At 40.5% G+C, this 25,384-nt stretch overlaps 2 protein-coding genes across 10 annotated transcripts in view; one reads left to right on the top strand and one right to left on the bottom strand.

Annotated features, from left to right (window-relative positions):
* Positions 1-944: 944 nt before the first annotated feature.
* Gdi2 (GDP dissociation inhibitor 2) lies at positions 945-24,274 on the top strand. Its single transcript, XM_021180244.3, has 11 exons — positions 945-1,195; positions 11,754-11,861; positions 13,864-13,963; positions 15,496-15,630; positions 17,031-17,229; positions 17,627-17,758; positions 19,061-19,160; positions 20,951-21,122; positions 22,983-23,127; positions 23,304-23,358; positions 23,441-24,274. Exons 1-11 carry the CDS (start codon positions 1,151-1,153, stop codon positions 23,585-23,587), a joined length of 1,338 nt encoding a protein of 445 aa, XP_021035903.1. The 5' UTR covers positions 945-1,150; the 3' UTR covers positions 23,588-24,274.
* The window catches only part of Tasor2 (transcription activation suppressor family member 2), a 43,893-nt gene continuing 42,382 nt past the window's right edge, over positions 23,874-25,384 (bottom strand). For 7 of the 9 annotated variants that reach the window (XM_021180237.2, XM_029468633.2, XM_021180243.2 and 4 more), the window contains 2 exons: positions 25,254-25,368; positions 23,874-25,006 (listed from right to left, as the gene is read on the bottom strand). In XM_021180237.2, the coding sequence (XP_021035896.1) occupies positions 25,003-25,006; positions 25,254-25,368 (119 nt within the window). In that variant the 3' untranslated portion in view covers positions 23,874-25,002. Of the gene's footprint in view, positions 25,369-25,384 lie in introns of all 9 variants that reach the window. The other 2 variants (XM_021180236.3, XM_029468634.2) reach the window with 1 other exon arrangement.

The following is a 25,384-nucleotide window of genomic DNA, read 5'->3' as shown; positions in this document are numbered from 1 at the left end:
ACATAGAACTCTCAGCTCCTCCTGAGCCATGCCTGCCTGGATACTGCCATGCTCCCTCTTTGATGATAATGGATTGAACCTCTGAACCTGTAAGCCATCCCCAATTAAATGTTGTTTTCTTTTATAAGACTTGCCTTGGTCATGGTGTCTGTTCACAGCAGGAAAACCCTAAGACACCTTTAAAAGCACATTTTGGCAGCCTTCAGCCTGAGACTAGCTGAGGCCCAGTTGCTCGGGTATCTACTCTTAAATTTATAACCTGCTTTTTGCATCACAAGCTAGAATGAGGAGCATTATATAGGAAAGCCATTCTGTACCACATTTTACCTAAAGCATGGATACTTGTTTAGAACACGTTTATTTGTTCGAACAGAACCATACAATTTAAAGCAGGGCACACAGAATCCTGAGCTCTTCCCAGCCCCGCCGGCAGGGGTAGGGGCAGGAGCCAAGCTGCAGAGGCAATGAGGCTGCCAACCTTCCGAGAGGCTGGCGTCCTCACAACTTGGCCCCGCTCGCCCCGGGCAATGCACATACACCACTCAAAGTCCCAAGGGCGGAGCTCGGGCTCCGTGGCCTGAAGACTAAACCGAGCTCCATCTCACACCAAGGCGCGAGAGTCAGGCACGTGGTAGCCCAGCCGCAGTTTCCGCCCTGTTCCTCCTATTCAACTAGACTCTCAGCTTCGCGTGTCGCCGCCCAAACCACTGGAGCACAAGACGGGTGAAATTAAAAGGGAAAAAAAAAAAAAAAAAAAAAAAAAAAAAAAAAAGCGCAAAACCGGAAGCCAAGATGGCAGCAGTCCGCCCTTCTCTCGCGAGAGGGGAAACGGGGGGGGGGGAAGAGGTGGGGTTAAGCAGGAAATTCACCAATAAGAGAGCAGGTCTCCCTTGACTGACGGCGCCGGCGGCCTCTCGCACGCCCCGCCCCGGCGCCGGAGCTCGCTCTCCTCTCCCCGCCTCCCCTCCCTCCCCTCCCTGCTCTTCTCTTCCCGTTGAGGTGGCGGCCGGCCTCGCCTCCTCCTCAGCTCCGTTTTTCCTCTCCTCGCTTTTTCCCTTTTCCCCCCATCCCCGGGGCCCAGAGCGGCCGGACTTCTCTCTCCCTTCTCTACGGCGGCCTCCGAGCCCCCGCGTGCGCTCCTTTCCCCGCCATGAATGAGGAATACGACGTGATCGTGCTGGGCACCGGCCTGACGGTGAGCTGCTGCGGCGGACGGCGGGGAGAGCGTCCGGCCGGCCTCTGCCCGGCCCGGGGGCGAAGGCGGGTCCGATCGGTGTGCACGAGCCCCGCCCGCGCCCGAACTGCCGGTGTCTGCGCCCCCTTGGGGACCGTCCCCACTCGCCCGTGTTGAGTCTAGGGTAGGGAGGTCGTGGCTTGTTGGGATGCAGTGATTTGAAGGCGTCGGTAGTGTGTTAGGAAAAACCAGGATGTGGAAGCCGAGACGTGTCCGTGGGAAGCCTGCCCATTGGGAAGTTGAGGGCAGAACCGCCCAGCAGCCGGAGAGAGACAGCCTCGTCCTCCTGCAGGAAGGAAGAGGACCGGGAAAACAGCTTGTGCGCCTTGCACTTCCCCTTTGGGTGAATGACCTCTCCCGCTTGGAAGCAGGCAAGCCCTGGACCGAGCGGGAGGGAGTCGCTGCTGGCGCCTGCAGTTCCTATGTATGTGGCGAGTAGCAGCCGCAGCAGCTTACTCAGCTAGTCTCTGGGCGCAGAAAGCCAAACAGAAAAATGATCGCTGATCGATAATTTGTCGTAGAGTTTGGCCAACTTAAGTTTCTAGAGAAAATCATGAAACGAGTTTCTTTAAAAAAAAAAAAATCCCTTTTTCTAATTGCTTCACTGCCCTCTCATCCTCTCGCTTGGAATGGGAAATGAATTTCCCCAAAACTTGTCTGTTAAATACTTTTCACGTCCGGCCCTTGCCATGCTTCCCTCTGGTTTGGTTTATTGCGTGCCGCCACAGTTTCTTGAGGAGGGGGAGGCTAAGTTCTCTGTACTTCTTACACTTCAGGGAGGTTAGAAAATAAATGCGCAGTGTGAATGTACTGGTATGTAAATGTAAGGCGGTACCTAGTGCTCCAGTACGTTTTCGTTAGTATCTAACTGCTTAAATATGAAAAAAAATATAGACAGGTTTTTATACTTTGTGCTTTCCCCCCTCCCCCCCCACCCCCACCCCCCGCTGTGACAAAAGGGCTGATCATTTGCAAAAAGGAGTTGGGAAGAGAACCGACCATTTTGACTATCAGTTGCGGTGTGTGTGGGGTGGGGGATTGAATGTGAAATTATGGGTAAATTACTTCATCAGGAACATTGATGTATGGATCCCATATGTCTATCCATCAAATGTCCAAGTCATTTAATAAGAGCCCCACAGCTTTCGACTTTGTTGAAATGCATTGGCATTTCTTTTTCTTTTTTCTTTTTGGTTTTTCGAGACAGGGTTTCTCTATATAGCCCTGGCTGTCCTGGAACTCACTTTGTAAACCAGGCTGGCCTCGAACTCAGAAATCTGCCTGCCTCTGCCTCCGGAGTGCTGGGATTAAAGGCGTGCGCCACCACGCCCGGCTCTACTTTTTTTTCTTTAATACTTTTAGGAAAAGCTTATTTTTCTCTTTGCAGTGATGAATGATTGCTAGAAGAGATTATTGTATTCTGACAAGTTCTCACCATGTAGCTCTGATTGACCAGGAATGCAGAGCTCTGCCTATCCCTGCCTTCTGGGTGTTGGGATGAAAGGCAAGGCCAAGATGTTCTGCTCAAGGCTCAGTAAACATGTGACTGCCCAGAGAGTAGACTGGAGATAGACATCATTGCTCACCTACAAGGCCATCTACTTACTTTGAATGAATGATTGAATTTCTTCTTTTATTTTTTTGAGGCAAGATCTTTCTGTGTAGCCTAGCTATACTGGAACTCCCTATATATATCAGGCTGACCCTGAATTTAAAAGAGATATTTCTACCTTCTAGCCTTCCCAGTGGTCGGTCAGTGCTTGGATTAAAAGGCACATACTGTCACACCCAGCCATTGGAATCCCACCCCCCTCAGTTGGGGAGACTTAAATTGCTAAATTAATCACTACCCAGGGCTCTCTGCAGGTTGACCTTTTTTTACTGCCTAATTGGGGGTTCTGGGCATAGTAAGTAGTTTGTGGTGGTGGCCTGTTAGTGGGCCCTGAGGTTGCCAGCATATTGTGAGAGCCAATTATTTCTCTTTTGTATTGTCATTGCTAATACTTCACATTTGCCCATTAATGGGGTGGGTTGAGTGTAGCTAAGTGAGCGCAGAGGTTTCCTGCAGGCTTCCACAGGCCTAGTTTAGAAGCATCATTTTGTATCAAAGATAGCACAGTCTGTTTAACAAAGTAACACCCTTTATTTAAATTTTCACTTGAATTGTGAATTTCTTAATGGGTAGTGGATACATAAGTAACTAGAATTTAGAAGTTTCTGCTGTCTTACAGCTATGCTAACCTTGTTTCTCACTGAGCCTTCCTAGATCTATACTGGTAAATGTTTTAGAATTGTATCAGTGTAGCTTGTGATCATCATAGGACCATCATTAATAGACACAGTAATAGCAGAATGATGTTGACAATAAGAAATGACATTAGTAGAACTTGGGTGAAATCTTGAATTAGGTTAAATCTTGGAGAGACAAAGTTAACTTGAAGAGTCAAAGCTAAAAGCCACAAATTAGATGTAGCTTTGAATATCAGAATGTACATGGCATTAATGTTTGGCTTGTAGACATTTAGTGCTGGAGATTTCAGAACCTAGAAAAAGGGTATATACCAAATGTATATTATTGGTGTGTCAAGGACTTTGAGTGAAGGAAACTTGTTACTTTAGTGTTGCTTGGTGTTGGCATTCTTGTCTATCAGTTAAATTCACATTAATCCTCAGGCATTGAAAGTAACTTTAGTAAAGAAGACCTTTAATTTTCTATGAGAAATGGCAGATTCTGTGTAATTATCTAACATTGAGACTTAACACTTTAAAGGCTATGAGGTCATGGTGCACACATTTAATCCCAGCACTTGGGGAAGAGGGGTGGGCACAGACACAGATGGACCTCTGAGTTGGATGCCAGTCTGGTTGACAACTTCAGGACAGCCAGGGCTACACAAAGGAGCCCTGTCTGGACAAAGAAAGAAAAAGTAGTAGTGCTCCCCCCTTCAAACCTATAGTTTGTAGACAAGCCTTTCTACTGACACGAGAGCAAGGAGAGTGACTGTCTTGGTAACTAGTGTTTTGTGGTGACTAATTTTTGTGCTGTGACATACGAATGCATTAAGTCCCAGTGAGCTTTGTGGGGCCTTCAGCCCCTTTAACTAGGCTCAGGCTGCTTTGCCTTCTGAATTATTCAGTCTCATTTTTGCTTCCTATCCCTTCTTTGTTGGTTGGCTGGCAACTTCTGCATTTCTATGCTTTGAGCATGTGTAAGCAGACTTTTACCACATAATTGGCACACAACTCATATGGGCTTGGTAATAAATCGCTGAGTTGTGCTAGAATTACTTTATTTGAAAAGAGCTGGCTCTACAGCCGGTTGTGTTTCCCAAGGCTTTGTTCTTGTTTTTTTTTTTTTCTACACAGTAAGCCTACACATTTGAGCAGAAACATGCACTATGACATATAAAGAACTCATTCTCAGCATAATATGTTTAAAGATTATTTTACATCCCAGAATATGCTCCCTAGTATTTCTCTTTATTAAAACATACTTATCAAATACTAGATTTTTGTGCTTGATTTGAGAATCCTAAACTGTAATTTAAATTTGCTCACACTTAGATTTGGTCTTGAAAACCTCTGCCATAGCTTCAAGAGGTATAGACACAGGACTTTGTATTCCTTGTGGTAGTGGTCATAGGACCAAGGAATTCAAATTCTTTTCTTTTTTTTCTTTTTAAAGTTCAGTGTTCCTAGTGTAAAGATGTTTAATTTAGAGTGCTGCAGATGAATCTTTTTGAAGCTCCAGTATAGAACCACACATGGGAATCCCACCCTGGACATTGTGTTGCTGGGTGGTGGACAAGGTCCAGGCTCACTAAATGCTGTATTAAGGGAATTTCAGGCTAGCCTGAGGAAAATTTATGTTTAGGCTTGGATCTTATTCCCAAGTAACTTTGCAATGGTTTGGTGACACTTAATTTAATCCTAGCATGTGGGTGGCTCACGAGGTTGAATCAGACAGAATTTGAGACCAGCTTGGTCTGTCTACCTACAGAGTTCCAGGCCAACCAAGGCTACATAGTGTGACCTTGTCTAAAAAATTAAAAACAACAGCAGAAACCCCATATGTATCAAATTTTTCTAAAATGGAAAAAAAAACCCAGACATTTAAAACACCTGTTTCAGGCATTTTAGATCAGGGAAGCAGCTTGTGTCCGCCTTAGAAGATGTAAATGTTCCAAGGACTGGAGGTTCACATCTGCTTTTTAAGCGTACATACATACGGGTAAAGTTGGGTATTTGATTCAGCTGTGTTACTTTTTGTCTCATTTCAAGTGGCATCTGATTTGAAAGGCTACTCTGGATTAATGTGGGTTAATGTTTTCAAACATTCACCCACTCACGGGAGGAGCTGCTATTATCTCCTCCTTCTTCAGGAGAGTCTCCTGATTGAAGACTCAAATTGAAGTAATTATTTGTCCTATTTCAGTTATTTAAACTATCTGTGACTGTTGCAGCCTGTTATGGTAAATGAAAAGGTAAACTTAAAAGCTTCCTGTATTATACAGATGCGGTAAGTAATAGGAGTGTCTTGAAAACCTCTGCGATAGGTTGGAGAGGTGTGGACAAAGGACTTTGTATTCCTTGCAGTAGTGCTCACAGGACCAAGGCTTTCAAATTCGTTTTTTTAAAAAAAGAAAAAAAGTTGAGTATTCCTCTCCTAAAGATGTTTAATTTAGAATGCTGCAAATGAATCCAGACACCCAAGTTACTCTGTGGAAGAGTAATTAGAATAAGAGTAAATGTAGACACCGAGGGGTATATGCATATACTCTCAGTACCGAGGAGCCAGAGGCAGGAGGTTGGTGTTTGTAGCCAGCGTAGGCTGCATAGTGAGACTCTGTCTGAAAAAAGAAAAGGGAAGATGAGGAGTTCACATAGAATCCCCAGAAACTTCATAAAAGGGGGTTAACTGGCTTTAAAAAGTTTTGGTAAGCCTGTTGTGATGGTATACTCAGTCCCAGCACTCAGGAACTCTGAATTCAAGGCCAGCCTGGTCTACATATTGAGTTCCAAGATAGCCAAGGCTACATAGAGAAACCTCATCTCAAAACAAACTAATAAAACAAGTATTGGTAAACTTTGTGAGCAGGGGGAATGCTTTTCTAATCAAAGAGAACACTGTAAGATGGGATTTATAAAAAGGATGTAGGAGCTAGTAGAATAGATGGCTTAGTGGGGAAAGGTGCTTGGTTCCGAGCCGTACGACTTGAATTTGATCACTGGGATCCATGGGTTATGAGATCAGTTTTCTACTTTCAAGTTTTTCTCTGACTTACACATTTGCCCCGTGGCATCCATGTGTGCACATATCAAAGTGTCAATACAAAAAGTGCAGGACTAGGAAAATCCTATCAGTATGCTGCTTGTAGAGAGATGAGGACCTCCAGATCCCACATTAAAAAAAATGAAATCCTGTCTAAACCTGCAAACAGAGGATCTCAAGGTTTGGTTCCTGTTTTGTCATAATCTGCTGTCTTGTTAAGAAACGCACTCTAAGCAGGCTCTGGAACCCACAGCTCCCAAAGGTTTAATAAAACAACTGAGATCCAAGGCGGTATTTGTTCTAAATGATTCCTTTGAAGGCAGTTACTGTCAGCTGTTTGACGAGTCTTTAAATTATTAGGCCCCCTAATTTTGGTTTTTAACCTTCATGTTTTAGGGCTATGGTCATGCATATTTGTAAGAGTTAGGTGTAGATGATATTCAGCAAAGTTTGCTGTGATTTTTGTTTTAGAAATTGAGCCCTGAAGTCTTGCTTTTATTTTACGAGAATGTGACTTTTTGGTCATACTCTTTAAATGCAAGAGCCTGTTATTCCACTTTCATATATGCGTTGAGCAATATATTTTAATATGGCACTAAAAGAAGCCAGGGATCTGGGTGAAGTGGCCTACACATGTACTTCCAGTGCTGGGAGGCAGAGGGAGGCAGACCTCTGAGTTCGAGGCCAGCCTGGTCTACATGATGAGATCTAGGACAGCTAGGGCTACACAGTGGGATCCTGCCTTGAAAAAAGGAAAAGAGAAACAGAGACAAAGGAATTGTTCTTAAGTGATATTAGGGCTGATTATTGTATTTGTAAAATACTTTCAATTCTGTTTGTCAGTATGACATTAAGAGAGTGAATAGGTAGACACAGGATGGAAAATGTTTTGCAGTACATATAAAGGACTTTACATTCCTAAAATATATAAAGACCTTTTTTATAAGGTGGTACAGAAAAGACAAAATTCAATTTAAGAAAATGAGTAAGAGCTTGAGAGGTGGGTCAGCAGTTCTGAACGCTTGTTACTCCTGCTGAGGACCCAGGTTTTAGTCCCCGCACCCACATTGTGGCTCACAACCATCTGATATAACCCCAGGTCCAGGAATGCACATATGTACAGGCTGGCCAAACCCTCCTGCACATAAAGTTAAAAAAGGAAAACAAAAATAAATTTTAAAATGTGTTTAAAAAATAAGTCAGTGGAACCAGTAGCTCACCCAGAAGGCTTCCTAGTCTCCAGGTGGCTTACAGTGACCTGCCTCTTCAGCTACAGGGGTCTTCTGGGCACATGTACACAGACACGCATAATAGTATGTGTAATTATAGATGACATATTTAAAAAATTCAAATAAGGGGAGAAAGGCTAGAAGTGTGGTTAAATCCTAGCCGGTTCTGCCAATCATTACCCAGTCATAAAGTGTTCTCAACCTCATTTAATCAGGATTGGCGAGGAAACCACACCCTAGTCAGAGTGACTAATGGGCCTGAAATAGGGATTTATATACTGTCAAAGCTGTGAGTTTGCAGTTCTAGTGGAAAGCCAGTGGGCATAGTTGCTTTCTATGATGCCGACATAACAAACGGTGTGCTCAAAGTGGCCACAGAACAGTATTTTTAACTAGTAAAGCACTGGCAGTCAGTGCCCACCAGGAGGGGAGTGGCTACTTAAAATTTGTCATGTACCCATGGTGTATTCATTCAGTGGATTCCTCTGTTGCTTTGTTATCAGAAGTGCAGGTCCCTACACTAGCTGCTTCTGCAGCACCTGAGAACTTACCTGAAACACAAAAACTTTTTCCATCAGTCAGACACAGGAATCACAATGTACATTTTCACATGAGCCCCAGGTGACTGTCACTTGAGAAATGCTACTCTGATAGCTGCTCTTTGGAAATCAGTCCAGGACCAGCTTCTTCAACTATCCCCTAGGAACTTGTTAGAAATGCAGGTTTTCATCCCCTTCCCTTCCCAAGCAGCCCAAGAGATGGATCTCAGTTTTGTTTTATTAAACCTTTGGGAGCTGTGGGTTCAACTCGAGTTTCCAGAGCCTGCTTAGAGTGCGTTTCTTAACAAGACAGCAGATTATGACAAAACAGGAACCAAACCTTGAGATCCTCTGTTTGCAGGTTTAGATAGGATTTCAGATAAGACATAATATTTTAGGTTTTGAAGGTCATGTGGGCTCTGTCACAACTGTTGTGTCACTGGGAAAATAGCCACAGACAGTCTACAAACAAACAAACATTGTGATACCCCTGTAAAATTATTTGCAAAGCAAGTGTGCCTGCTAGATTGGCCATGTACCCAAGAGGCCCTGTTCTGTAACAAGAACAAATAAATGATTCCTTGTGTGACTTCAAACAAGTTGTATATACCTTTGACTCTAGCACTTATGAAGCAGATGGAGGCGGATCTCTGATCCAGTGCAGCCTGTTTTGATACTGAGTTCAGGACAGCTGGGGATACACAGTAAGACACTGGGTCAGAAGGCAGAGCAACAACAACAACAACAACAAAAAAGATCTTATTTTGGGGTATGTGAGAGGAAGACCTAGGACAAATACACTGTCAGCCCTTAAGCACTGTCCACCAGTTTTGAGGTAGGTTTCTCACTGGCCTCAAATTCACTGAGTAAATTAGTCTGGGTAACCATGGAGGCCCAGGGGTCTGCCTGATCTGACACGCCAGCACAGGGATTACAGGCCTGCCACCCTGCTTGACTTTTTCATGTGGGCCTGGGGCTCTATCACAGGTTCTTCTTGGAAGGAATGTGAACCAAGTTGTCTCACTTGTGTTAGACTTCAAAGCAGGTGACGGACAGCACAAGGGGTAATTTATTTTAGCTCTTACTTCCAGGGTTTTCAGCCATAATGGCTGGGAGGCTGTAATGAGGCAGAGCAGCCCACATACTGACCCAGAGAAAAGAATGAATACCTGTGCTGGAAGGCTATTTCTCCTTCCATCCTAAATGGCCCGCACCATCATTCCAAGCGACAAGACTGCCGCTTTCAGCTTAGGTCTACCCCTAGTTACACTTAGGAAGTCCTAGTTTACTCTAAATAATCCAGATCTCTGGATGTTGGTATGTTTCACTTAATGATATGAAAAGTCTAGTCTTGTAGTAAGGTGTGTTGGAACATGGCAACACTTCAGGTATGTGTGCCAGCCTGGCAGTAGGAAGACTCAGTCTTAACATAAATGTAACTTATACTCTACTGTAGTCATTGTCTTTGTCTTGAAGCCTTACTACTCCAGTCTGCTAACCTAGGCCTAGCCCTGGAAGCTTCTAGCCTCCATGCAATCTATTCTAGGCCTAGAATGTTTTCAGCCTCTGAGATTTAACTAGTGAGTAAGCTCACCTCTTCTTGTTCTTTCTAAACTCTCCCTGACTGGTTCAAAACAGGAACCCCCCTTCCGAGTTCTCTCCATCTGATTGATTCAAACAGGCTCTTTCTCAACTATTGCTCTTCTTGGCCTTAAACTAAGTCTAGCAATCTGTTCTAATCTTTTGACTGCTTCCATTCTCTAGCTTGCTCTGTCTTCACCTGTGTCTAGCTTGTTCTCACTCTGTAATCTGTCTCTGAACACCTGTCCTGGTAAAACTGCCTCTTTCTTTTTTCTCTCTTTTTCTGCACTGTTCTCTTAAGCAGGTTTCCTTTCCTCTCTCTTGTGAGAATTATTGTATTCTATTTGGTCAGATTTTTCTCTGATTTATCACTTTGTCTGCTACTCAGTTAGACCTCACTTTCAAACATTTCAAACTTCCTTCTACAAACTAACACTTACCTTCTTTGTTTGAGGTTAAAGGTGTGTACTAAGAGCGTGTCTATCCCAGCCAGAGGGATTAAAAGGTTTATTCTGAGACTGAGCCAGACCACAACAGGAAAACCTCTTTTTCAATAAATAACACAATCCTGGGGTTCATAGTGTGATCAAATATGCTGCAGCAGTCAGGCGGACTAATAACACTTTAAAAGTCCCTGTAGGTATTGGGTCCTAGATGGTAGATGAGCTTTCCAACATTGTTTTGCATTCATGAGTTGCATTTTATTAGTAATAAATGATGGGGTTTTATTATTATTGTTTTATGTTCATCATCTTTTCCCTCAGTGTATGTTGTGCACCCTGTACTGGCCTGGTGCCCATGGAGGCTAGAAAAAGGTAATCATAGCTCTTGGAACTAAAGTTACAGCCTGTTGGGAGCTGCCTTGTGGGTGTTGGGAAACAATCCAGGTTTTCTGGAAGGGCAGCTAGTGTTTTTAACCTGCCCATCTGTCCAGCACTCAACTGCTGCATCCTTGCTGGGTTCCAGGGGTAGATCTGAGTCAGGTAGTTGGTGAAGGAATGAAGAAAAGACAGTCACACAGATAGGGTGGCCGGGGCTTTCTGCTAGAGAGGCTTCAGCAACCTGGAGCTCAGTGTGTGTTTTGTATAGAGTTGAATAGAGATGGTCATTGCGTACATGTGAACAAGGGGACCTGGTTGTTATTCAGATAAACAAGGATGCAGCATTTACGGTTATTGCCAGACCAAGGAGACAGGGTTAGGAAAGCTCGGTAGGAGCAGCCTTTATGGGGAATAGTAGGTGGTGGTGCTGGAAGGTATGGTGGACATTATCTGCACAGTCAGCATTACACACTTAGACAAGGAGAGAAGGCTTTGCTATTTCCCTGAGTATCTGAGAGGGAAGTCCCATTAGCAGGGTCATGTCTGTCAACAATACACACCCACTCAGGACTCACTCTGGGTTTCCTCATTTCTCACACCTAACCTGTTCATTTTTAAGAGGTTCATTTCTTAAAGAATTTACCAAAGGCAAATAGTCTGTTTATCAGTTCTTTCAAATAAAGATGGTAAATCATGTAACAGTTTTTTTTGTTCAACACTAAAGATTTTCCTTGAGCTGGATTTTGTTAATGCAGTGTAAAAAAGGTGGGTATTACTAGTATGCCGTTAAGATAAATTTCAATGCCTCATAAAGGCCTTAGTGAATGCTTAGAAAAGAGAAGCAGGATGCAGGTGAAAGCCTCTGCCTTTGCTCTGCCTGCCCAGTAAATAAGCGGTTGTGGTGTTGGGAATCTCATTTTTCACCTTGGAGCTCCCTGGCGTCCAGGAGAAGCCTTTTGTCATGGTGAATGAGTGCTGTAGTTACTAAGAGAATGCTTAGTGAGATTACCTCTTTTATAAAGGAGACATTTAAACATGTATGTCTTTCCTTCTTTAACCATACATGTTTTCCTTTAGGAGTGTATCCTGTCGGGGATAATGTCAGTGAATGGAAAGAAGGTTCTTCATATGGACCAGAATCCATACTATGGAGGAGAAAGTGCATCGATAACACCGCTGGAAGATGTGAGTCTCTGATCCACACATGTTTACATGTTGGGTGATTTGTGAGTGTCCACTTTTGGACTTGGTCTTGGTTTTGGCTTCTTAGTACTATATTTTTTGTGGGGTAGGAGGAGGGTTTGAGACAGAATGTCTTTCTACCCAGTCCTGGCTATCCTGTACTCTATACAGACCAGACCATGCTGGCTTCAAGCTCACAGAGCTCCCCACCTGCCTTCACTTCTGTCATGGCTGGGATTAAAGGCGTGGAACACCTCCCCTGGCAGTTTTGGCTTATTCTGTTTAATAAGTTGACGGCTCTCCGATTTTTTTTTTAGGAGCTTCTAGTTTGGGGATTGTAAAGTGTTAAGTAAGGACAAGGAAGCAGGGGTGGGTTGTGCCCAGTGTGCCAGAACATGCCATTGCTGATACCTGGACTGATTATTGCCTTAGTCTCCTATTGTCCTGTATTCTTCATCACTGTTGTTAAGTCAGAGCTGGGATTCCAAGCTTAATCCTGTTTGCTCCGGTGTCTTTTTTCTTTTCCCTTTAATTTCCTCCCCCTTTTGGATAGAATATATGAGTCCTAAGTGAGTTTCTAAATTTATCTGGAGCTTGTAAACATTTTTATATATAGGGAGTGACACTTTTTTGTGAGAATAATGTACACTTTTCCTAGAAAAATCATTCCCTGATTAATTTAATACATACATCAAATAGTTTCTTCTTCCCTTTATGAATATAGAAGAGTTGAAAGTATTTTATTACCAGTGTAGCAAAACCTTCAGTCTGAATCTAGCAGTTGATTTGATTTGTGGGGTTTGTTGTTGTTAGTTACTTATTTCTGTATTTTTTTAACTTACAAGGTTTTGTTATGTAGCCCTAGCTGGCCTTGAACTCAAGATCTCCCTGTTTCCAGTGTGCTGGATTATGGGTCTGTGCCACGAGACATTACTTTATTGTGATTTTGAAAAGTTGAAAGTAATAAAGACATTGTGGCACTTGACCTAAATGTTTCAGTTTCCATCTGTTAAGGATGATGTTTTCTACATCATAATGAAACATTTATGAAAATTTATACTATTTATACTGTATTCTATCTCCAGCCATCCAGAGTGGTATTTCACTCTTCAGTAAACTTGTTTTTAAAACCAGGATTACGGAGGGGGAGTGTTTGGGGGGACTGGAGAGATGGCTCAGCGGTTAAGAGCACCAGCTGCTCTTCCAGAGGTCCTGAGTTCAATTCCCAGCAACCACATGGTGGCTCACAACCATCTGTAATGGGGTCTGGTGTGTTGATGTCAGCTACAGTGTATTCATATACATAAAGTAAATAAATCTTTAAAACAAAACAGGATTCCCTAAAGGTTTAAGCATTGTATGTGTGTTTCTTCTCTGTTCTCTGAAGCTACAAGTCTCACCACCTTTCCTTTTATCGTTTTTTTAATCTGGAGAAGTTCAGACTATGAATCTGAAAAAACTTGTTGATAACGTCATACACTATTATACTGGGAGGCATTCATTGGAGGTGAATGTGTGCATAGTGTTCTTTGGTGATGTAATCATTGGTGTGTGTTTATGTTCACACTCAACACAGTGTGCAGTTTTATACAGCAGTTGTGTTTCAGTAAAACCTCAGAACTACAAGTTAACAGGAATTAGTTCTAACTTATCTTTTCTAGTTTTAAAATGTGTAACATTTATTTTTCAACTTGTGTAGCTAGAGAAGCAAAATTAGAGGGAATTAGTTTAAATGAGTCTACAGTAAGTGGGAAACAGACTTCTGCAGTGCTTATTAATCTTAGCATTAGTTCATAAATTAAATACTGTGTTTAATTACATAATACGTTGAGACCTAAAAGACTTCTATGACTAAATAAACGTTTTATCTGACTCAAACTAAACTGCCTTGTGCTTTAACTCTTAGAGTTGTGTTATACCACAACCTCTGGATCTAAAAATCATTGATAACTTTTGATGAAAATTACATTTTGTTACATTATTGATATTTTTGTTCTGCTTTTAGTTATACAAAAGGTTTAAATTACCAGGACAACCGCCAGCATCAATGGGAAGAGGAAGAGACTGGAATGTTGACTTAATTCCCAAGTTCCTTATGGCCAATGGTAAAAATGCTAATGCAGTTTATGACAGTGTACTGAACCTGATTTGGAAGCAGAGACTATTACCCTGGGTCTGATGCCCGGGGCGTACTTATGTCAAAAGTAGTTTAGTAAGATGCTCCATTTAAGAATGGAGGGAAGCGGGGATTATTTATAGCTCTGGAAAGAAACAAAATCATGACGTGACACAGTGCCTACCAAAATTGAAGATTTTGTAATATATAGAAACTTAGCAGGAAATTATAGACATTTCACACTTGGTGCAAGTCTGGTATGGTGCAGTACAGACCAAAATTCTAATACAGTAACATTGTAAATATTTGTAAAAGATTTCCTTCTTAATGTTTACCTGATAATCTCGGTGAAACTGAGTCTTTCATGCCATTTAAATGTTTTCTAGTTTGTACGCTTTTGAGATTAACTTTTCGCATTAACATTCTCAGTATTTTAGGATAGTAAAATATCTTGTAAAAGTTCTGTGGTATCTTTGGTTTTTTTCCTAAGATGGTATTGAATAGTGAGCCACACTTAGCGGTGTATAGCTGTATAGTTGAGACAGGTTTTTCTGTTTTTTTCGAGACAGGATTTCTGTTTATAGCCCTGGCTGTCCTGGAACTCACTTTGTAGACCAGGCTGGCTTCGAACTCAGAAATCTACCTGCCTCTGCCTCCCGAGTGCTGGGATTAAAGGCATGCGCCACCACGCCAGGCTTCAAACTCTTATTTCTTAAAATTTTTTTTTTTTTTTTTTAGTTCTGGAGTTTGAATATGGTGTCTCATAAATGATAGCCTCTTCCATTGAGTCATGTCTCCAGCCCTATCTTAAAAAAAGATGTTGTAATTATCCTTTCAGATAAGCATTAAAGTGGTTTTGGTCTCAAAAGCTTTTGATAATTGGCATAGGAGCTTACAGATAGGTGATATTCCTAAATGTAGTTCATCTATCTTTTTTTTTTTTTCTTAAGATTTATTTATTAATTATATGTAAGTACACCGTAGCTGTCTTCAGACACACCAGAAGAGGGAGTCAGATCTTGTTACGGATGGTTGTGAGCCACCATGTGGTTGCTGGGATTTGAACTAAGGACCTTTGGAAGAGCAGTCGGGTGCTCTTACCTGCTGAGCCATCTCACCAGCCCCCGTTCTTCATCTATCTGATGTCAATATTTTCTAATAAATATAGGTTGATTTAAAAATTGAAACATTTGGAATTGCCTGTGTCTGATACAGGACAGAAGGGCAAAATTGCCTGAATTCACTTGTTAAAGCAGACCTCTTCTCACTGCTAGTTTACATTTCATGGTCTTTGCACAGCCAAGTCGATGAGATTCATTAGCCTACAAGTTGTAGCACTGAGCTTCAGCATGTATGTAAGGTGTGTATTTTAGCTGCACCACCTAAAATGAGGCTTTGCAAGTTTCTGGTAAGACCTGCTGTACCGTGTTAGGACAAAGTTGGGAGGCTTTCATGGCAAGCTTTGCTTCTTTTTAAAGGTAGTAAGGTTTGAGTGACGTTTGCATTATGTGGCTTTTCAAGGTCAGTTGGTGAAGATGCTGCTTTTCACAGAGGTCACTCGCTACATGGACTTCAAAGTGATTGAGGGAAGCTTTGTCTACAAGGGAGGGAAAATCTACAAGGTTCCTTCCACTGAAGCAGAAGCCCTGGCATCTAGTAAGTAATTCTCATTTTATTTAACACAATGATGAGATTTTTCTGGTGAAAAGGAATCACAGACATCCATTTATCTAGTCATAAATACTTACCAATTATGCACCAGTTAACTTTAATGTCTGTTCCGTTTAGAGGAGGATGGGAAAGGATATAAAACTAGGAGTTTTCTTATCTTTATCTTCCAGCTGTGTGTTATTAGGAACACTGACTCAGAGAGAAAGCTTAGGGTTTGCATATATTGCCCTGTCTCTCTCAGTCTCTGTGTACATCATACACATTATTTTTAGACAAGGTTTTAGGATATGGCTCTGGCTGCCCTAGATCTAGATCAGGTTGGCTGAAAACTCACAGAGATCCACCTGTCTTTACATTCAAGTGCTGAAATCAAAGATTTTTTTTAAAATTTTGCTTCATTATTTGCCTGTATATATGTGTGTGCACCACATTTGTGCCTAGTGCCCATGGAGGCCAGAAGGAGGCATTAGATCTCATCAGCCTGGGGTTACAAATGGTTGTGAGTGGCCGTGTGAGTGTTGTTAACTGAACCTGGATCTTGTGCAAGAGCAGCAAGTGCTCCTAACTGCTGAGCCATCTCTCCAGCCTATGTAGAGCAGTGTACTAGTTGTTTAAGATTTCATTAACAAGTGACATACAGTGCAGTCACTAAATAAGTTGTGGCTAATTCTTCCTTGGTGTCTTGGTCTTTTCCCATGAGGTCTAAGTGTGTTGTAGCATTCAGAAGAAAGAAAGCAACATTCATAATTTTGGGAACTGGCTAAGTTACAGATCAGCATCATAGAGGAAGAACATTGGTATAGATGCCTTTGGAGCAGTTTTTTCAGTGTTATTTTGTGCCTAATAAGATACAGAATTTGGGCTGGAGAGAGGATGGCTCAGCAGTTAAGAGCACTGACTGCTCTTCCAAAGGTCCTGAGTTCAAATCCCAGCAACCACATGGTGGCTCACAACCACCTGTGATGAGATCTTACGCCCTCTTCTGGTTTGTCTGAAGACAGCTACAATGTACTTATGTAAACCTTTGGGCCGAAGCGACAAGGGACTTGAGCAAGCGAAGTTGACTGGAGCGATTGGACTTGACCGGAGCAAGTAGAGAGAGGTCCTAAAAATTCAATTCCCAACAACCACATGAAGAAGGCTCACAGCCATAAATCTTTTTTTTTAAAAGTTTTTAAAAAAAGATACAGAATTCCACTCTGAAAAAATGTACCATTTACTGAGGTTCTGCTGTGCAATTGAGTACTATGAATGATCTGTTTAGAGAGTTGTACAACTAGAGTCCAGGTTCTGTCATGTTCATGACATTGGTTTTTAAAATGCCCCCACAGTCTTACTTTCTCAGTGTCTTATTCCATGTGCTTTTTGAAAAAAATATTTTTCAGGCTTAATGGGACTGTTTGAGAAACGCCGCTTCAGGAAGTTCCTGGTTTATGTTGCCAATTTTGATGAAAAAGATCCTAGAACTTTCGAGGGTGTTGATCCTAAGAAGACCTCCATGAGAGATGTGTATAAGAAGTTTGATTTGGGCCAAGATGTTATAGACTTTACTGGCCATTCTCTTGCACTGTACAGAACAGATGAGTAAGTAGGCTAATGGCTCTCATCTCCTAGCTGTGCAGAGGCTGTGAGCTATTGGCTAGCAGTGCTAGGAGGTGGCTTTAGGCAACTTTACAGTTCCAGTATTATATTAGGTATTTATTAGAGAGGATCGACAGCAGAAAAAAGTGCGAGGATTCCAGTCAGGAATGTTTGGTTTTCAGATCTATATTTTTCTTTAAACTTTGAACTGTGAGACTGTTAAGTGTGAAACTTAGGACTTGTACTTTATTGTCTGGCCCTTGGAAAGAGGGTCTAGTTGCAAATGAGTCTAAGACTGTTTTAATTAGGGGATAGTCCTTTGAGATTACTGCAGGAAAAGAGTTTAAAATCAATAAGAAAGAAGTAGTCTTTTCTAATGTTCATTTGCTTTTTTCCCCAGCTACTTAGATCAGCCGTGTTGTGAAACCATTAATAGAATTAAACTTTACAGTGAGTCTTTGGCAAGATACGGTAAAAGCCCGTACCTGTATCCGCTTTATGGTCTTGGGGAATTGCCGCAAGGATTTGCAAGGTGAGTACCTATTTTACCCATTAGCCCTGAAGACCTCAGATTTCATCCTGACTGGTGAAGGCAAAAAATGTCTCTCAATAATGAAATGCTATTTGCTTGTTTTCTATTTTTAAGATTTTTTATTCTTATTAAAATGAAATAAATTTATGCACAAAACTTCAGCTAAGTGAAATATAGTTTGAAAAGTATATAGACTTTATAGACATGTATCATCAAAAATGGTTTCCAGCTGGGCGCGCGCACATCTTTAATCCCAGCAATTGGGAGGCAGAGGCAGACAGATTTCTGAGTTCAAGGCCAGCCTGGTCTGCAGAGTGAGTTCCAGTACAGCCACAGCTACACAGAGAAACCCTGTCTCAAAAAAACAAAACAAACAAACAAAAACCATGGTTTCCTCCCCCACAAAGTTACCTTAGATCAATCATAATTAGTCCCCTCCACATAGAAAAATACATTGTATGCTCATTCACCTCCCGTGGCTTCCTTTTGCTTAACAGTGTTTATGAGGTGGCTTTAGGTTGGTGCATGGGCTGAGGACCCACCTATATTGAGAGTCACGATATTGTGTAGATTACATGGTTATACCACACTCCTTGCTTGGGATGTCTAGATTTCCAGTTTGGGGCTATTATGAATGAAGTTTTTATGAGAGTTCTGTGTACAGATAATATTGCTGACTAGGGTTTTCCTTGCCCCTTCAGTCCTCCTCTCCCACAGAGACCACATTCTACTTTGATATGGCACATATGTACGTGTGTATATCTATTAATATGTCACATTATGTATGAAATATATGTATGCACATCTAAGTCCTCTTTGAGAACTGTGATTTAAGTCTCTATTTTGTAAACATGATTTTTCAGATCTCTTCTTATACCGATATACTTACATTTTTATCTACAGTCTATCACCCATTTTTGCCTTTATTTACCTCCCAATATCTCCTTTCTTCCCACCTCTCAAACCCTTTCTTCCCAGCAATTCTGTCTCATACTTTCATATCCTGTTTGTTTATGGCCCACTACCTTTAATTAGTAGATACTATAATTCATCTAGATTTAGGAAGGGAGATTTTAGCTGGGCGGTGGTGGTGCACGCCTTTAATCCCAGCACTTGGGAGGCAGAGACAGGTGGATTTCTGAGTTCGAGGCCAGCCTGGTCTACAAAGTGAGTTCCAGGACAGCCAGGGGTATACAGAGAAACCCTGTCTCGAAAAAACGGAAAAAAAGGCGGGGGGGGGGGGGGGAGATTTTTAACAGTTCTTATAATTGTGAATATAATTGATGAAAAAAACTTTTTTAGGTTAAGTGCTATATATGGAGGTACCTACATGTTGAATAAACCAATTGAAGAAATCATTGTGCAAAATGGAAAAGTGGTTGGTGTAAAATCTGAAGGAGAGGTAAGTAACTATTGTGAAAAAATGTGTTGTCTGCTAAACAATGTGGTGTGGACATTGATATTACATGTTGGATATACACATGTGTGCTCTCTGGGTCTGTCTGATTGTTTAAAGTTCTTTTTTTTTTTAACTACAGTTTTTTGTTCTTCCTTTTATATCTTCTTCCCACAGGTGTCTTTAGGAAGCTTCAGGGTTTTGATACAAAACAGAAGTGGCTGTAATACATAAGTCTTAAAATGATGGTATCATCTGTTTACAGTGCTATACCATATACTTCCTGCTGGCACACATATGGCAGTCTAACAATAATCTCTTGAAGTCAGAGGAGAGCCAGGATTTGAATTACTTCTGTTACCTTGCAACTGCCCAGGGAAACTTATTATTGGCAAAGCTCGTTTAAATGCTTACCTGTAGTTCAATAATTATGAACTTATTAAGTTATGAAGAGATATAGTTGTTGGTTTGGAGATTGGTTTTGGTGGTGCTTGGGGTAAAATCTAGGACCTTATACTATGTAGGCTCAGTCCAGTATTCTGCTTTAAAAGAAAAAAATATAAACACTGATTAAATTATAAATTATTTAGCCAAATAGTTATTTTGAGTAACACTCCAGTGAGCACTGGTATACAAATAACTATTTTCAAAACTTGCTGTCAGTTCTTTTGGTTTATATTTCAAGAGGTTGAACTGCTGAATTAAATAGTAATTTTGTTTGTTTATTTATTTATTGAGAAATTGACATGCTGTGACATCAACCATATTATGTTCCATTCTCATGAGGAGTGTGCAAACCCTGCTATCACGTTCTGTTTTGGTAGTAGCCATCTTAATAGGGGCCTTATGTTTTTAATTTGCACATTACTTCTAGTGATGTGTTACTTAGCTATTCTTTACCCTGTTTTTGTTTGAGGCCAGGTTTCTCTGTATAGCTCCAACTGTCTTGGAACTTGCTTTGTAGATCAGGTTAGCTTCAAACTCTGAGATGTACCTGACTCTGTCTCCTGATTGCTGGGATTAAAGGCATTGCCATCACTGCCTCTCTCTGTCCATTGTTTTACTCGGGTCTTTTTTTAAAAAAAATTATGAATTTTAGCACTTCTTGATAATACGTTGACTATTACTCCCTATCATATATTATTTACAAATATTTTTTGTCATGTTTCCTTTTCTTTTAACTGAATTAAAAATTTAATACATACTGATTGATATACACAAATGTGTCTTTGATGTGCTAAAAATTCACAAATCATAATAAATGAAGCTTTTACCTTATATCTTCTCTCTTTAGAAATTTTGGAATTTTAGTTCTTTATGTTTTGGGGTAAGTTTTAGTTTTTTTCTTTAGGGTATTAATAATAGTTTTACAAGGGCAATGGTTTTGTTCTGTGTTTTTGGATCTCATGCAGGTAGCCCTTGCTGACCTAAAGTATAAACAGTTTGCCCTCTAAATTCTGATTCTACCTCTAAGTGCTGAGATTACAGGTGTGCACTACAAGTTTTTAAAATTTGCCATGTCCCAGAACTGGTTTGTCAAAAATCACTTGAAAGCATGCACATTTATTTCTAGCTCCTCTTCTGTGGTACCAGGTACCACACTGTATTGACTGCTGTAGGCTTTAAGGGAGTCCTCCATCTGTGTTCTTTTTTCAAGATTGTTTTATTGAGTTTAGTCTTTAGGGTTCTATATACATTTCAGGGTTGATTTAGAGAGCTTAACTTTCTCCATGAATTTAGGACATATTACCATGTTTCCACATCTTTACAATGACCCTTTAAATGTTTTGTCACAGATTGCTCGCTGTAAACAGCTCATCTGTGATCCCAGCTATGTAAAAGATCGGGTTGAAAAAGTGGGCCAGGTAATCAGAGTGATCTGTATCCTTAGCCACCCTATCAAGAACACCAACGATGCTAACTCCTGCCAGATCATCATTCCACAGAACCAAGTCAACCGCAAGTCAGGTGAGTTTTGAAGGACAGATGAGGGTAGAATTTTGTGAACTTTCTTAGTTCAGGGAAGATCTTATAAGACGGATGCATGCACAGGTAACCAGCTATGTGGCAGAGTTTAGGCTAGAATGGGATATCTTGTTATATCTAGTTAAGAGAAGAGCCTACCTGTATGGCCAAGGTATTTGTAAATTTATTTTGAGTCTGAGTCTTATAACTGGGAGCATGGGGCTGGAAGGAAGAACTGGACCAAACTTCTGTGGTGCTGTTATGAAATTAAGTGTCATAATCTGACCTTAAGAAAAATGTTAAAACTTCTCCTGTGTCTTTGTGGCCTATGTAAAATGCTTAAGTTTTTTTTTTTTTTAAATCTGGCATCAGATCTCATGATGGGTGGTTGTGAGCAACCATGTGATTGCTGTAATTTGAACTCAGGATCTTAGGAAGAGCAGTCTTGCCCCCTGAACCATTTCACCAGCCCCAATGCTTAAGTTTTTAATATAAAAATAAGCTTTAAATATAAGAAAGTGAGGTTTTATCCTCACTTTTAAACTATTTCTATCTTGTAATAACCTTGACTTTATTTAGTACAAAACTACCATCTAAAATCCTTTCTCATGGGAAAGCTTTTGAAAATTTAATCATTATCAGATATATACACTATATAACTTTTATATGCATTATCTTGATTAAAAATATGTAAAAAATAAATGAGCAAATCAATACTTAATAAGTCAGCTTAGTGCTGGATGGTGTTCCAGCACTTAGCAGAGGCAGGACATTTTTTTGAGCTGAAGGCCATCATGGTCTACAGAGTAAGTTCTAGTTCTCCCAGGACTACACAGAGAAATGCTGTCACGAAAAACAAAATAAATCCTCTTAGTTATTCAAAACCTTCCCAAATGCAGGCTCTACAGTGGTAGAGAAATCCCTTAAAAAATTTTTTTTTTTTTTGAAACCGGGTCCCACTGTCTGGCCTTGAGCCCCCTATGTAGACAACCTCACCCAGTTACTATGATTTTTTTTTATATTTGATGTGAGCCATACTTGGGGCAGAGTTTAGCAGTTCATAGTCACATACATCCTGAGTCTCTTAATGCTTTAGTTGAGCATTTCTATGGGAAAACCACCCCAAGGAGATTTTGGCTCGTGTTTTTGGTCTGTGGTCTGTTAATATGAATATGTGGCAACAACTGCTGCTTACCTCAAGGAAACTAGGAATGCAAAGACAAAGGGTCTTGGGCACAAGATTATACCCTTCAAAGATATGCCCACTAGATACTTACATTAGAATTCATAACAGTGGGCTAGTGAGATGGCTCAGTGGTTAAGAGTGCCAACTGCTCTTCCAAAGGTCCCGAGTTCAAATCCCAGCAACCACATGGTGGCTCACAACCATCCGTAACGAAGTCTGATGCCCTCTTCTGGAGTTTCTGAAGACAGCTACAGTGTACTTACATATAATAAATAAATAAATCTTTAATTCATAACAGTGGCAAAATTACCACTATGAAGTAGCAACAAAACATAATTTTATAGTTGGGGTTCCACAGCATTAGGAAGGTTGAGAGCCACTGTGCCAATGGGCCAGTGATAGTGACACTTTCATGATCCAGTCATCTTTCCAGAGTACCACTAATAGAGACCTGTTTTGAGTGACACTTTATATCCAAACCATACCCGTAGTCAAGAGAAATTTCATTAATATTTGTAATTTACCAAGATTTAGTTTATCTCCATACATAACACATTGAGATCTTATAACCTTAATTTCAAGTAATTTTAATTTACAAGCCAGAGAAAACATGTGATACCTAAGTGTCCTGATGTCCAAAGTTTACAAGTGTCAGGTATGTTGTTATTTGCTTCTAGATATCTATGTTTGCATGATCTCCTTTGCACATAATGTGGCAGCACAGGGCAAGTATATTGCCATTGTAAGTACAACTGTGGAGACCAAGGAACCAGAGAAAGAAATCAGACCGGCTTTGGAGCTCTTGGAACCAATTGAACAGAAGTGAGTATTGTGCTTATTCATGGCCACTAAAATCAAAACCGGGATATTGGTATCTGTTGCATGGTCACGTAATTCTGAGAACAAGATCGCCATTGGATGCTGTGGATCTTTATAGAGTGCTTCTGGTATGGATAATAATTCAAAGCTGTGATACTTATCTGTTTTTCCCCATATAGATTTGTCAGCATCAGTGACCTCTTTGTACCTAAAGATTTGGGAACAGATAGTCAGGTGAGTGTGATGATCTAATAAGGATGTTACAAGTCTTTACTGAGCAATGTCCATCCCTAAGTAGTCTAATTATTACTTCCAGATCTTCATTTCCCGCGCCTATGATGCTACCACGCACTTTGAGACAACCTGTGATGACATTAAAGATATCTACAAGAGGATGACAGGATCTGAGTTTGACTTTGAGGAAATGAAGCGCAAGAAGAATGACATTTATGGAGAAGACTAACAGCAGTACATATTATGTAATAATTAGGACAAACTTAAAATTTGGCAAATAATGTATATTGTATGAAATCAATATTGTAAGCCCTGCTTTTATGATCAAAATGGAGATTGAAGAGTGCTATACCAGTGAATGCTCCTTCACTTTCTAATATCATGTATTAACTTGTTTTCGTGGAATGGCTAGTCAGAATTGGTTGGTTCTGTTCAGTTTAACCAGACTGCATTTTGTTCTTAAAGAAAAAATATTGATAGAGAACTTGTATCATTTAATCAGTGTAGCCTTTGCGATTGTATGACCTTGCTGGATCCATACAATTTGTGCCATCCTGAAATTGGGACTCTAAATTGAGTATCCTTTGGTTTCTGAAGATGTTCAATGTTTTCTCTATTTTATGTCAAGTATCACAGCAGGGCCAATAGAAGAGAGCCACATGTTTTGTTTATGAGGGTATATAACCTTTTAGCCAAACTTGCAGACCTACAAACAATTGCTGAGAAAAGGAAAGGGGAACCTTAAGGTAAAGCAGGTAAAAATACAGAAGCACCTTTTATCCCAGGTATGGCTTCTCCAACGGACCAAGCTGCAATGCAGTATTGATTTGACAGAGCCTCAATTTCAATGATGTTTGTTCCAAAATGGCTCCAAATGATTTCTGTACTGCACAATAAAGCCAAACTCTGGAAACCACTCTTGGGTGTCTGTGTCCTGGACTAAGATTTTGGATGGGTGTCATTTCATTGGTGATCTTCGTCCCCAACCCCTTCTATCACCAAATATTGGACAAGAAGCTACCTGTGTTTGTTTCATGGTTTGAGTGTACAATTCTTTCTTAAAGGTATCCTGGTGATGGCCTAAACATTGCACACAGACTACAAATGACTGCATTTTCAGTGTCTTTATTTAAAAAAAAAAAAAAGACAACACAAAACAACAAAAAAAAACCCCAAACTAGGTATAAAAGCCTTTGTAAGTATACAAATGGTTTTTTCCTTGTTTGTATTTTAAAGATTTAAGAAATTTCTAATATCATAAATAAAGGATTTCTTTCTCAATTGACTTTTTTGTAGTGCAGCATTAAAAAAACCCAAGTGTAAAAGTGTAGAAATTTTGTCATTTACAAAATTTTTTTTATCTATGTAGTGTTTCAATGTGGTAAAACCTCTCAAACATGCAGTTCATAAGCCTCTGATCATTTGCAAAAACAGCTATTTCTCAAATAGACTTAGCTTTAGCCACATAAACGTGAGGGTCTCAAGTTTTAATATTTAGCTCAATTAATAGTTCTGAACACATTATGTTTACGTTGAAAATTTACAATGACAGTTGTTTGTATGTATGAATTTGGAGTTTTTTAGACACAGGGAAATACAAAGTTCTTGTTGATGTACTACTCCATGTATAGTCAACTCCCAAAATTACCTGTAGGAACACAAAAATGGTAAGAAAATGAGCAAGAAATACAACTGGGACAATTAGTGGGGAAAGGCCTATGTGTCATATATCATACTGTTTACCAGGTCAACCCAGACTGGCTACCAGTGACATCACTGGACTAAGTTAAAGCTGGCTGATTAATCTCATCAAAGAGCAGTTTTTGATCAGCATTTTCCCCCCCTCAGTGGCAGCTGTCTGCTGGCAATAACTCCATTTTACAAAAAGTTCTTACCAATAGCTACTCCTAAATGGAGCTGCTATCTTTTGTATATTTTCAGTGAAGTAGTTTACATCTGTAACAAGGATTCCATTATTTTCAAAGATTTCTGTGGAAACTGTGGGCTTGTCTGTAAAGGAAGAGAA

The sequence above is a fragment of the Mus caroli genome, unplaced genomic scaffold (assembly GCF_978045245.1).
Source record: "Mus caroli unplaced genomic scaffold, Mus_caroli_1 scaffold_15, whole genome shotgun sequence".
Taxonomy (NCBI): Eukaryota; Metazoa; Chordata; class Mammalia; order Rodentia; family Muridae; genus Mus; species Mus caroli.
Note: the sequence above shows the minus strand (reverse complement) of the source record. Positions and strands in the feature narration are given on the sequence as shown.

Excerpts from the sequence above, each read along its gene's own strand:
- Gdi2 (XM_021180244.3), top strand. The coding sequence starts at position 1,151 with ATGAATGAGGAATACGACGTGATCGTGCTGGGCACCGGCCTGACG. Across the intron at positions 1,196-11,753 it reads TGCTGGGCACCGGCCTGACG|GAGTGTATCCTGTCGGGGAT; the intron begins GTGAGCTGCTGC and ends GTTTTCCTTTAG. Across the intron at positions 17,230-17,626 it reads GCACTGTACAGAACAGATGA|CTACTTAGATCAGCCGTGTT; the intron begins GTAAGTAGGCTA and ends TTTTTTCCCCAG.